We start from the raw sequence: 10,847 nt of genomic DNA, 5'->3' as shown, positions 1-10,847 counted from the left end.
GCTGACAGCTGACTCACGCTCGCCACCTGTCGGCGGAGTGCAGAACTGGCGTGCGTGGGCGCGCTGCTGGGTTACTGTTATTGTAACTCCAAATAGGGACAAACCATGAGGGGGGCTATTTGTATTTCGATGAGCTCTTACGTAATCGTGATAGTGTCGTGTAAAGCAAAAGAAACACTCAAATAAAGCACCGATGATAGACGAAAATAAAATATTAAACTACATGCAAACAAACATGTATTTAGCGTTTAGAAAATATATATATAAATTCATGTTTTATTTTGTATGACATTTGTATTTTATTTATCCTGTATTATACTCTAATTTGTGAAGCACTTTGAGCCATTTTACATTATTATGTAAGGCGCTATACAAATAAAAGGTATTATTATTAATTTTATGTGCATGATAGGTCAGATTATACTCGATATGTCGTCTTTTGCATTCACAAGGATAAATGTAAATGCTTTTCCCACAGGGTATCATTTTTGAATGGGTGGTGACACATGCTTTTGTTGGCTTCCTCTGACCTTTCACATGTAAATGCAATACACAAAGTCATCATCTTGTGCAATTATTCTACTCGTTCTATTAGGAAACTGTGTTTTTTGTTCACTGATATAGTCGGATGCATTAAAATCATTTTTTAGCTAATGGCTCCATCATGTTTACTCATCACACATGCTCACTTGGATGTGTGTGTGTATTTTCAACCATTAGATAACTAACAAGGATGCCCACTCAGATATTTCATATTCAGCTCAATGTCAACATAATTAACCCCAATTATACTAATTCGATTTGGTATGACTCATTAGGAGTGTTTCTCGCTCTCTTCCAGCTCTCTGTGGAGGACGGGCAGAAATTCACAAGAACATACATTGGAAAGAAGATCAATGCTAAAGAGATTCAGCCGGGAATGATGATTCGGAGCCAATCACACATTTAAAGTTATTTATTCATTTTTGGAGAGAAAAGTATCTTCTTCATACAAAAGAAATGTAACGTACGTTATTAAAACTGTAACGTTAGCTTCACATGCTGATGGCCCGTTGAAAAATAGCAGTGTTATTATGAAGACATTAAATATTGAGGAGGTGCAACGATAGCAAAAATTCAATGAATATATTATTGCTTAAAATATTAATACGTAGGCTACACTCTGACTCACCACTGCCAGATGGGCAAAGTCATGAATTCAATTCAGAGTGCAAAAGTCACGGCTCAAGAGCAAATATTAAATCAAACCCATGTCTAGAACCAAAACCACACTTCAAATACGGAATCATTAATCACAGAGTCTTTGATGGGAGTTCAAACAGTATCCAGTTATTCTGAGCCCTTGAAAATTAAAGGCCTAATCGTAGTATTCTGTGTTTCTCCTGGTCACATTGAATGTGAATTTACTAAACTCATAAAATTGTCTTTCAGAGGTAAATGTTTGGTAAATCAATGGCAGCAATGTCTACAAAGGTAACTATCACAAAATGCTTTACAAATATTCCAAAGGAAAATGAGACAGACTTGTCTATAAGAAGAGACTGTCACACAATAAGACGCAATGCATTGACATGAAGATGAAAAAGGAAATCGGCGTATGAAGCTCCACCGTTAGGACTCTTGTCCTCCACCAGGAGGCGCTGCAGAGGCTCCTCACAGCTCTCACCCTCTCGCACCAACTTTAGCTGAGCAGAAAGAAACTTGCTTTAAAACAAGTATAAACTTCAACTATAGTATTTACACAATTAAAATATTTTAATGCCACAATTGAGTGGGGAAGGAAAAACGGTCTGATCCAATACTGTGGTTTTAGCTGTGTTGATTTCTTTTCTTTTTTTTGTCACATCCTGTCAGTTCCTGAACCAAACCTTCTGCAAATGAGGGATGTGAGTCATTCACCTGGAGAGTAACAGCTGCTGAGGACTGCAGAGAGCATATGAGAGCTCTGGTGCTGATGGAGAAGGAGTTCTCAAGTACTGGAAGACTGATCTACAGAGAACATACAACACACACACATGTACAAGACTAAAGTGAAGTCCGAGCACCAAAAAAAAAACAACAATTCATAAGTGTGTCCTGCAGCGTGACACGTACTCCACCTAAAACCACTTTAAATTTTTCACTAATTCTTGTTAAATTATTATATAGATTTTTTTTATGAAATCAAATTGAAGTGAGATTATATAGATTCGAATATTTTTTCTTTTAAAAATTAATTTTTCTCACAAAGCGAACAATTTAAGTGAACTGATTTTCATCTAAATTCATAAAAGTCACCATTATACACTACAGTGTAAAAGTTTAGGGTAAGTAAGATATATTATTTTTAAAAAGTAACTAATCATTTTATTCAGCAAGGATGTATTAAAGGGATAGTTCACCCAAAAATGAAAATTATCCCATAATTTACAAACCTTCAAGCCATCCTAGGTGTATATGACTTTCTTCTTTCAGACGAATACAATCGGAGTTCTATTAAAAAATGTCCTGGCTAATCCAAGCTTTATAATGGCAGTGAATGGGAGCCCAAAATTTAAAGCCCAAAAAAGTGCATCCACCCATCATAAACGTACTCAATAAAGGCCTTCTGAAGTGAATCGATGGGTTTATGTAAGAAAAAAAATCCATATTTAAAACTTTATGAAGTGAAATATCAAGCTTCTGCCAGACCGCCCTCCGTATTCAACTTACAAAGAAAGTGTAACGCCTGGCAGTTCAAAATGCTTATGTTATGTCTGACATCATCGTTGTGCTGTTTTCATAAGTTAAATATGGAAAGCGGTCCTCTGGAAGCTAGATATTTTACTTTATAACATTAAATATGGATATTTTTCTTACAAAAACCCATCGATTCGCTTCTGAAGGCTTTTTTGGGCTGCCATTCATAATGCTTGGAATGTTTTAATATTACTCGGAATTGTGTTCATCAGAAAGAAGAAAGTCATATACACCTAGGATGGCTTGAGGGTGAGCCCATTTCATTTTTGGGTGAACTATCCCTTTAAATTGATCAAAAGTGAACAAAGACATTTATAATCTTACAAAATATTTCTAATTCAAATAAATGCTGTTCTTTTGAACGTTCTATTCATCAAAGAATAAAAAATTAAAAAAGAGTTAATAATACTGATTAATATAAATAATTAAACTGATAATAATGATGATGAAAATTCAGTTTTGCCATCACAGGAATAAATGTAATTTTAAAACATATTCAAATATAATACAATTATTTAACATTGTAATCATATTTCACAATATTACTGTTTTCACTGTATTTTTTGATCAAACAAATTAAGCCTTGATGAGCAAGAAAGACTTCTTTCATTCAGATTCTCCCCCAGATGAATTGCTTCTATTTGTATCATTTTTATTCATCAGTCACTTTGGACAAAGTCTGCTAATTGAATAACTGTAAATGTAAAGGCTAACTCAACGTATCCTTGTCTCACCTTTCCAGATGTGAGGTAGGAGAAAGAGTTGGTGTTGAAAAGCTGTAGAAGAGTATGAGGAGGCACACAGCTGCCCACCCAAAGGACCAGTGCCAGTGGGCAGTAGATCAGATACAGACCCCCTGGATCCAGACTAGAGACAGTGCAGCGCACGGCTTCCTCTAATGATGGCATGTTGGCATTATCAGCAGAGACAGACTGCAGGGGTGAGAAGAATAAACAGAGACTTTGGCGTCATCATCCCTTCAGGAGAGAAAGCAATCAATATTTTAAGTGGAAGTTTGTTTTGGACTTAAACGTGACATGGTTTTTCCCTTGCTCTTTTGTTTTGTTTTAAGTTTGGTGTACTACAGTATCTGTAAAAATAACATGTTTAATGTTTTTGAAAGAAGTCTCTTATGCCAAACCAAGCAAACAAAGTCATATTATACAAGATTCTTTAAATTGACATATGATAAAAAAAAATCCAAAATCTTTTTAGGCATAAACTTCATAAAAAAAGCATTCTTCTATTTTAATACGTTTAAAAATGTAATTTATTCCTGAGATGGCAAAGCTGAATTTTCAGCATTACTGCAGTGTTCAGTGTCACATGATCCTTCTGAAATCATTCTGATATGATGATTTGGTGCTCAAGAAACATTCATTATTATTATTATCAATGTTAAAAAAAAGTTTTTGCTGCTTAACACTTTTTAATGGAAACAATGACACAATTCAAACATTTGTGGTCAGGTTAAAGAGACATTAAAAGAATGCATTAAATCAAAAGTGACAATGAAGACATTTCTAAAATAATACAAGATTTCGGTTTAATAAATGCTGTAATAAATTTGATAAATAAATGCAGTTTGCCATCACAGGAATAAATAACAGTTCTTTCAATTTTGCAATATTACTGTTTTTCTTTTACTGTTTTTGATTAAATAAATACAGACTTGCTGGGCATAAGAGATTTCTTTCAAAAACATTAAAACAATTGTAATGTTTCTTAACTTTTGACAGGTACTGTATGCAGACCAACTTTCATGACTAAAAGCTCCCATTCCAGTCCAACATGACTATTTATTATAGAAGTGTTTTACAAAAAAGTACTCTTATAGGTACAGTAGTCTGTTTATACTGTATGGGTCGCTCACTGTGAAAAAATATCACTAAAACAAGATTAACTGATTTGTTTTTACTTTTATTTTCATGCTATGGCCTGTAACCAATAAATAATAGATAACATTTATACTAACGATACTATTTTGTCCAAATATATTAGAAATAAAACTTTTAAACTAAAAATCAATCATTTTCAATTCTACATGTGAATTTAGGTATCACATCATTATAACATATAGTAGGATATTAATTTTAAGATTGGCAAACGATAACATAATGAAATTCTTTGTGTTTGTAAAGATGAACTTAAAGGTGCAGTAAGCGATTTCTGAGCCAAACAAACACACCCCTCTCTTCATTACTGCATCCCAATTCGCTTACTTATGCTACGCCCTAAAAGTATGTACTGCTTTTGCAAAGAAAAAATACATTCTTTTGAGTGTGTAGCAGACGAGTAGACAAGCTTTTAGTAGACAATTGCATCTTTAACGGACTGCTCTGTGTGTCCATGCCGCTCTTTCGTTTTCCAGAATATCTGCATTGGTTTCTATGGCAATGACGTTGCGTTGGTAGGCATAAGCCAAAAACAGCAACAACAACTGTAACATAGAGGGGTTTGCAATACATATGTTGTCTTATTTACAACGGGACATTGTGTAGCCAGGACTACTGCATCTTCTGAGGCAGCGGCAGAACCGTAGGAGGCTGGTATGTGGCTTTATTCCGTGCTGTCGTTTCCGCCGGTTTCAAAACATGTCTCTGTTATATTGTCATTTTCTGCTCGACCGGCACTTTGTAACAACACAACCTTATTTCTGAAGAGACTTTCAGCATGTTTCCTATAACAGCGTTTACGTTTTACGTGGAGTGAGAAAGTCACATAAACCACGCAAAATCCGATCAGACTGAAACGGATGTCCAAAAATGCGAAATTGAATGCGAATATGAATGTAGCTCGAAACGGATGTGTAAAAACCAGATTTTATGTGATTTTGGGCCATTCAGACTTGCTAAATCTGATTGGATTTCAATCGGATATGCACAAAAATCGGATTTTGACTGACAGTCTGAACGAGGCTTTAGTTGTGTGCATCCCGTTACTGTTTAAACTGCCCTGTCAATCATCTTGTCACTGTTAAAATCCTCCACATTCAATTTCTTTTCATTTCCAACCATTTTAGAGAGAAATGTACTGTTGATCAGCTAGTCTTGGGTCTTTCATTCGGAGAACCCTCCTTGTGTGCTTGCAATTTGCATAATGGAGCATTTAAAAGTTAATGACCAAACATATCAAAAGTACACAATGGTATTGTAGATTAAATATCATGTGTATAACACTGATTAAATATATTTTCGTCAGGTTACACTAATCACTCAAACCCCTTTATCTAAACCTCTCTAAACCTTTATCTAAACCCTCGGACTCGCACATCCATCATGTTTGTAGTTTTTTAACACTTTTTATTCGTCTTTTCAAATTCTCGTCCAATGCGCAATGGGTTGTGGCCAATATTAGCCATTAGAGTGTGCATGGATCTGCACCATTAGACCATCCGGGTATCTTTGGAATACTCATTTCAACATACTACTATTTGGAAAATGTTTTATTCTATTTAGGACGAATATAGTATGCGTATTGGGACCCAGCAGATGCCTCTTTATCGTAGCTGAAGCAAAGCCAAATAATGTTTCTCCAAAAATAAAGTGAAGTTGACGAACGAATGACAAGGAAGAACAAAAAATGAACATACAGTACACAAGAGTATACACAAGCAAGAGCACACCAGCTCCAGACAAACAAAACTGACACTCAAAACTGTCCTGTTACTATAGCTAACGTTACAACTAAAGCATATCTTGGTTCTTTGAAACATAGCAAAACCAATGTTATTCATAAACAACGCAACCTCTGCGTCCGCTTTCAAGCCTTCCCGCTTAGGTCTCTCCAGCGCTGGAAAGCTTTTCTAATATTAAAGAAGGTCCTTAATCTCTTGCCTTATCATAACCCATCTTTTTCCAGTGATATTCCTGTTCTCTTTTGTAATGTCTCTCAGCCATCTCTCTTTCTACAGTCTTTCTCCAAATCTCTCTCTTGCTCCCTATCTCTCCTCCCCATCATGAGTGTAAACGGGTGTATACATGTGTTGTGGTGCTCGGTCCAATCCACCTTCAACAGCTTTCTCAGAAATGTACTCCACCTTTAATGGCTCGTTTCCAACGAGCGGTACGGTTCAGTACAGTATGCAATTTTTGTCGATTCCATTGTCAGAAGATGTGAATGGTACCCTAATTCCAAACCCGTACCGTACCACTTTTTTGGCACCCTTCCATTGGGTAGCACAGTAGTCTGGTACTAAAGGGTGGAGCTAGACTCACTGCAGAACGTTGATTGGTTGACAGAGAATCATCACTTATGCATTCTTTTATCGGCTGTGTTTTCCCTTGAAGCCTGAAGCCTTGGCTCAAACAAAGTGTGTCGTCTTCTTGTGACAAACAGCCACATGCCCAGAAACAAGAACAAGATCTGCTGTATGTCGTCCACTGTTGTTTACTGTCTTTTTCTTCTTCTCGTGAGAATGACGTCAATAGCTACACCATACTTATCATACGGGTGCTGTTGGCGGTGAAAACGCAAGCCTGATCATGGTTTACGGTCCCGAATCGTACTGTACTGTACTCATAGGCGTAATTTACGGGTGGGACATTTACATCCCCACCACTTTTTGCCAGGCTCGATATTGTCCCCACCACTTTTTAAAAGTAATTGAAAAATAGATTGCGGAAGGTGTGTATTAAAGCAAAAGCACTCGTCATTCTTCATAATCTAATTCATTCATTTAACACATTTTTCCGCCAGTCAGAAGCTTTTTTATTTTATTACAGATTTGGGCAAAACTTTTGCGATATTTCCTAATAGTCTATTAAAAAATATACCGAAATGACGGTGTTTCCATTAACTGATGTTATGCGACTAAAACAATTTTTTTCCTCTTGTGATAAGTAATTCCAAAAATTATGCTACGTAGGTTGTTAGGTTTATGTATATCCCAGCCACCGTAGGCCCTACGCCATTATTTTTAATGGAAAGAGACGTGTGTGTGTGTGTTATCCAAGCACTGATGGCAAGGAAAGCACCGTATACTTGAGCAGCACATATGAGGTGTTTCTGGGTGTTTCTCTCTCTTATCTGCTTCAAGCTCTTTATAAATTGTGGCATTTTATATTCTATTGTTTTTTATGAGTTTAATAAAGATCTCTGTGTCGTCTTCTGTCCAAACATACCATCATCTGTAAAGAATGATCGACTTTTACATACGGAAGGTTATTGTGACGCATTGCTGCCAGCCTGCCTTTCCACAGTTTGTTGGAAATATAAACTGAATTTAGAAATGCTTTTGAAATTAAAAACTTTGCGTTTGATAAACAAAATATATTTTTGAAATGAACAGCGTTTGGAGTGGAGTGCAAAATAATCTGTTCCCTGAGTCCACGGCCTTTGCTGTTATTGAGTTTACACAAAAAAAGTAGACAGTTTACTGTTTATAATTATATCTTGCACTTATCTGTAGTATGGCTAAAAATGACAGAGTATTGTGAGTTGTTCCCGCTGTCATAAATGAAAAAATCCATCAGAAGGCGCCGACGACTTCGTCGGACAGAGGGTTAAAGAAAACGCAGCATATTTAGTTTTATGGTTAGGCTATGTTTAAATATTATTATTATTTTAATTTCACATGTTGATTATGAAAAATGAGTAGCATGAGTAAGGCACATAATCAGATGTGCATATGTCTGGGGACATGGATTTTGATCACTTCATTGAATTTTGTTTTCTAGAAAGTCTTTCTTTAAAATTAATTTCGTTTAGCATAAATTGTATTTTAATTTTGATCAATATTTAATCACCTATTTGGCTGTATATTTAATAAATAAGAGGCAAACCAAGATCGTCTGGAATGGATTGACGTGCGTAACTGGGCTGTTTCGTGGTCTTTGAGTAAGGCTGAAACGTCTCGGTTACGTATGTAACCCTCGTTCCCTGAGGAGGGAACGGAGACGTACGTTAGTGACTAACGAATGGGGGTTTCGCCTAGAAGCCAATTACCTTCGAGGTGTTTAACAGCGCCCAATGGCGTGCCAATGCCATGGGCATGCGGAATTTGCATGCGTAACTCCGCCCCACCGCGTGGGTATATAAGGAAGTACGCTGGCAACATCGCATTATGTATCTGCTGCGGAGCCAAGATCTGAACTCCGCGTTCCAGCAGCACAGCTGACGTGGCTGAGGAACGTACGTCTCCGTTCCCTCCTCAGGGAACGAGGGTTACATACGTAACCGAGACGTTCCCTTTCGTTCAGTCACTACGACGTACGTTAGTGACTAACGAATGGGGGTTCCAATACAACCGCGCCACTCAGCTGTCGTCCAGTGCCCTGCGTAAGTGTGAGATCCCGCCACTTAAGGCCGTAGGACTCCCACTTATCACAGGATTATCAAGGTACACTGGGAAGCATATCCCAGTGAGGGAATGCCAAAGATGCCTACCCGTGGGGAGGACTTAGAGAGTACACATATGACCCGCTGTGGACTGCATATGGGAAACTCTAGGGTACCAGCCGAAGGTGGATTTTTAACCCTAGGGGTGGCAGGGGCTTGCCAAGGGAAAGACACCTGCTCACTGAGGAGGCTTACGGTGGAAATACTCGTGTGGGGGTCGCCGGAGGGAACCATGCACACGGGGCACCTGACCGGACATGAGGGTCTGGGCTCGAAAGGGCAAACTGAACTGATGTCGGCGTCGACAGTGCTGGAGGAGCTCAGGGCTCTCGGGGAGCTCACCTGAGGAGAATATCGCACGTATCCAGTCTGTGGAGTGGAGTGGCGAGCAGGCGAAGACACCTAGAGCCTGGTCCATTACCGGCCCTTCGGGGGGGCGAGTACATAGTCGGACACTGGCTCCACACGGAGATTGTAGAATCTGGCGAATATGTTGGGTGTCGCCCAGCCTGCAGCTCTGCAGATGTCTGTTAGCGAGGCGCCATGCGCTAGAGCCCAAGAGGAGGCCACACTCCGGGTGGAGTGTGCCCTCACACCAAGGGGACATGGTCGACCTTGCTGCTGGTAAGCCAAAACAATGGTGTCCACTATCCAGTGAGACAACCTCTGCTTTGAGAGAGCTCTTCCCTTCCGCGCAGAGAGCGCGTACTGGACAGAGCAATGCCAAGGCTGGGTCTGCCTCCTCCAAAGGCAGCGCTTGCAGGTTCACTACCTGATCTCTGAAGGGAGTGGTAGGAACCTTGGGCACATATCCAGGCCGGGGTCTCAAGGTCACGTGAGAGTTAGCCGGCCCGAACTCAAGGCACGATTCGTAAACTGAAAAAGCCTGCAGGTCCCCGACCCTCTTAAGAGAGGCCAATGCGGTCAGCAGAGCCGTCTTCATCGACAGGAACTTAATATCAACCGACCGCAAAGGCTCAAAGTGAGGCCTCTGCAGAGCACTTAGGACTACTGAGAGGTCCCAAGAGGGAACGAGAGGAGAGCGAGGAGGATTCAGTCTCCTCGCCCCCCTCAGGAACCTGATGATCAGGTCGTGCTGACTTACCTTTTTGTCTCCCAAGAGGTCGTGATGGGCAGATATTGCAGCCAGATACACTTTCAGGGTGGAGGGAGACAGCCTTCGCTCCAGCCCCTCTTGGAGAAACTCAAGCACGGACCCGATCGGGCAATTCCAGGGGGTCTTCTTGGCGGGAAGAGCACCAGGTGACGAAGAGGTTCCACTTCAACGCATAGAGGTGTCGTGTAGACTCTGCCCTAGCGGAAGTGATGGTGGCGGCCACCGTAGGTGGCAGGCCACTCAAACCTGCTGCGTCCCGTCTAGAAGCCACACGTGGAGCTTCCAGAGCGCTGGACGCGGGTGCCATTGGAGGGGCTGTCGCAAGGAGTAGCAGTTCTGAGAACCAGGTCTGGCCGTGCCAATACGGGGCGACCAACATGACCTGCTCCTTGTCCTCCCTGATCTTGCACAGTACTCGTGCGAGAAGGCTCACTGGGGGAAACGCATATAAGCGTAGGCCCTGGGGCCAGCTGTGCGCCAGTGCATCCGTGCTGAGCGTGCCCTCGGTCAGGGAATAGTACAGGCTGCAGTGGGAAGAGTCGTGGGAGGCAAACAGATCTACCTGTGCGTCGCCGAACTGTTCCCAAATCAGCTGGACCGTCTGGGGATGGAGTCTCCATTCTCCAGGAAGTGGCTGAATCCGTGAGAGCTCGTCGGCTGCACGGTTCAGTTC

The 10,847-nt window shown here is 40.3% G+C and overlaps 1 protein-coding gene across 1 annotated transcript in view; it reads right to left on the bottom strand.

Moving 5' to 3' along the window:
* Window positions 1-940: 940 nt before the first annotated feature.
* Window positions 941-10,847, bottom strand: part of LOC307124649 (protein transport protein Sec24C) — a 31,741-nt gene continuing 21,834 nt past the window's right edge. The window contains exons 19-21 of the mRNA XM_079814012.1: window positions 3,453-3,650; window positions 1,900-1,989; window positions 941-1,685 (exon numbers count right to left, since the gene is read on the bottom strand). Coding sequence (XP_079670138.1) covers window positions 1,545-1,685; window positions 1,900-1,989; window positions 3,453-3,650 — 429 coding nt within the window. The 3' untranslated portion in view covers window positions 941-1,544. The remainder of the gene's footprint in view (window positions 1,686-1,899; window positions 1,990-3,452; window positions 3,651-10,847) is intronic.

This window comes from Gobio gobio, assembly GCF_949357685.1.
Source record: "Gobio gobio genome assembly, chromosome: 4".
Lineage (NCBI taxonomy): Eukaryota > Metazoa > Chordata > Actinopteri > Cypriniformes > Gobionidae > Gobio > Gobio gobio.
Note: the sequence above shows the minus strand (reverse complement) of the source record. Positions and strands in the feature narration are given on the sequence as shown.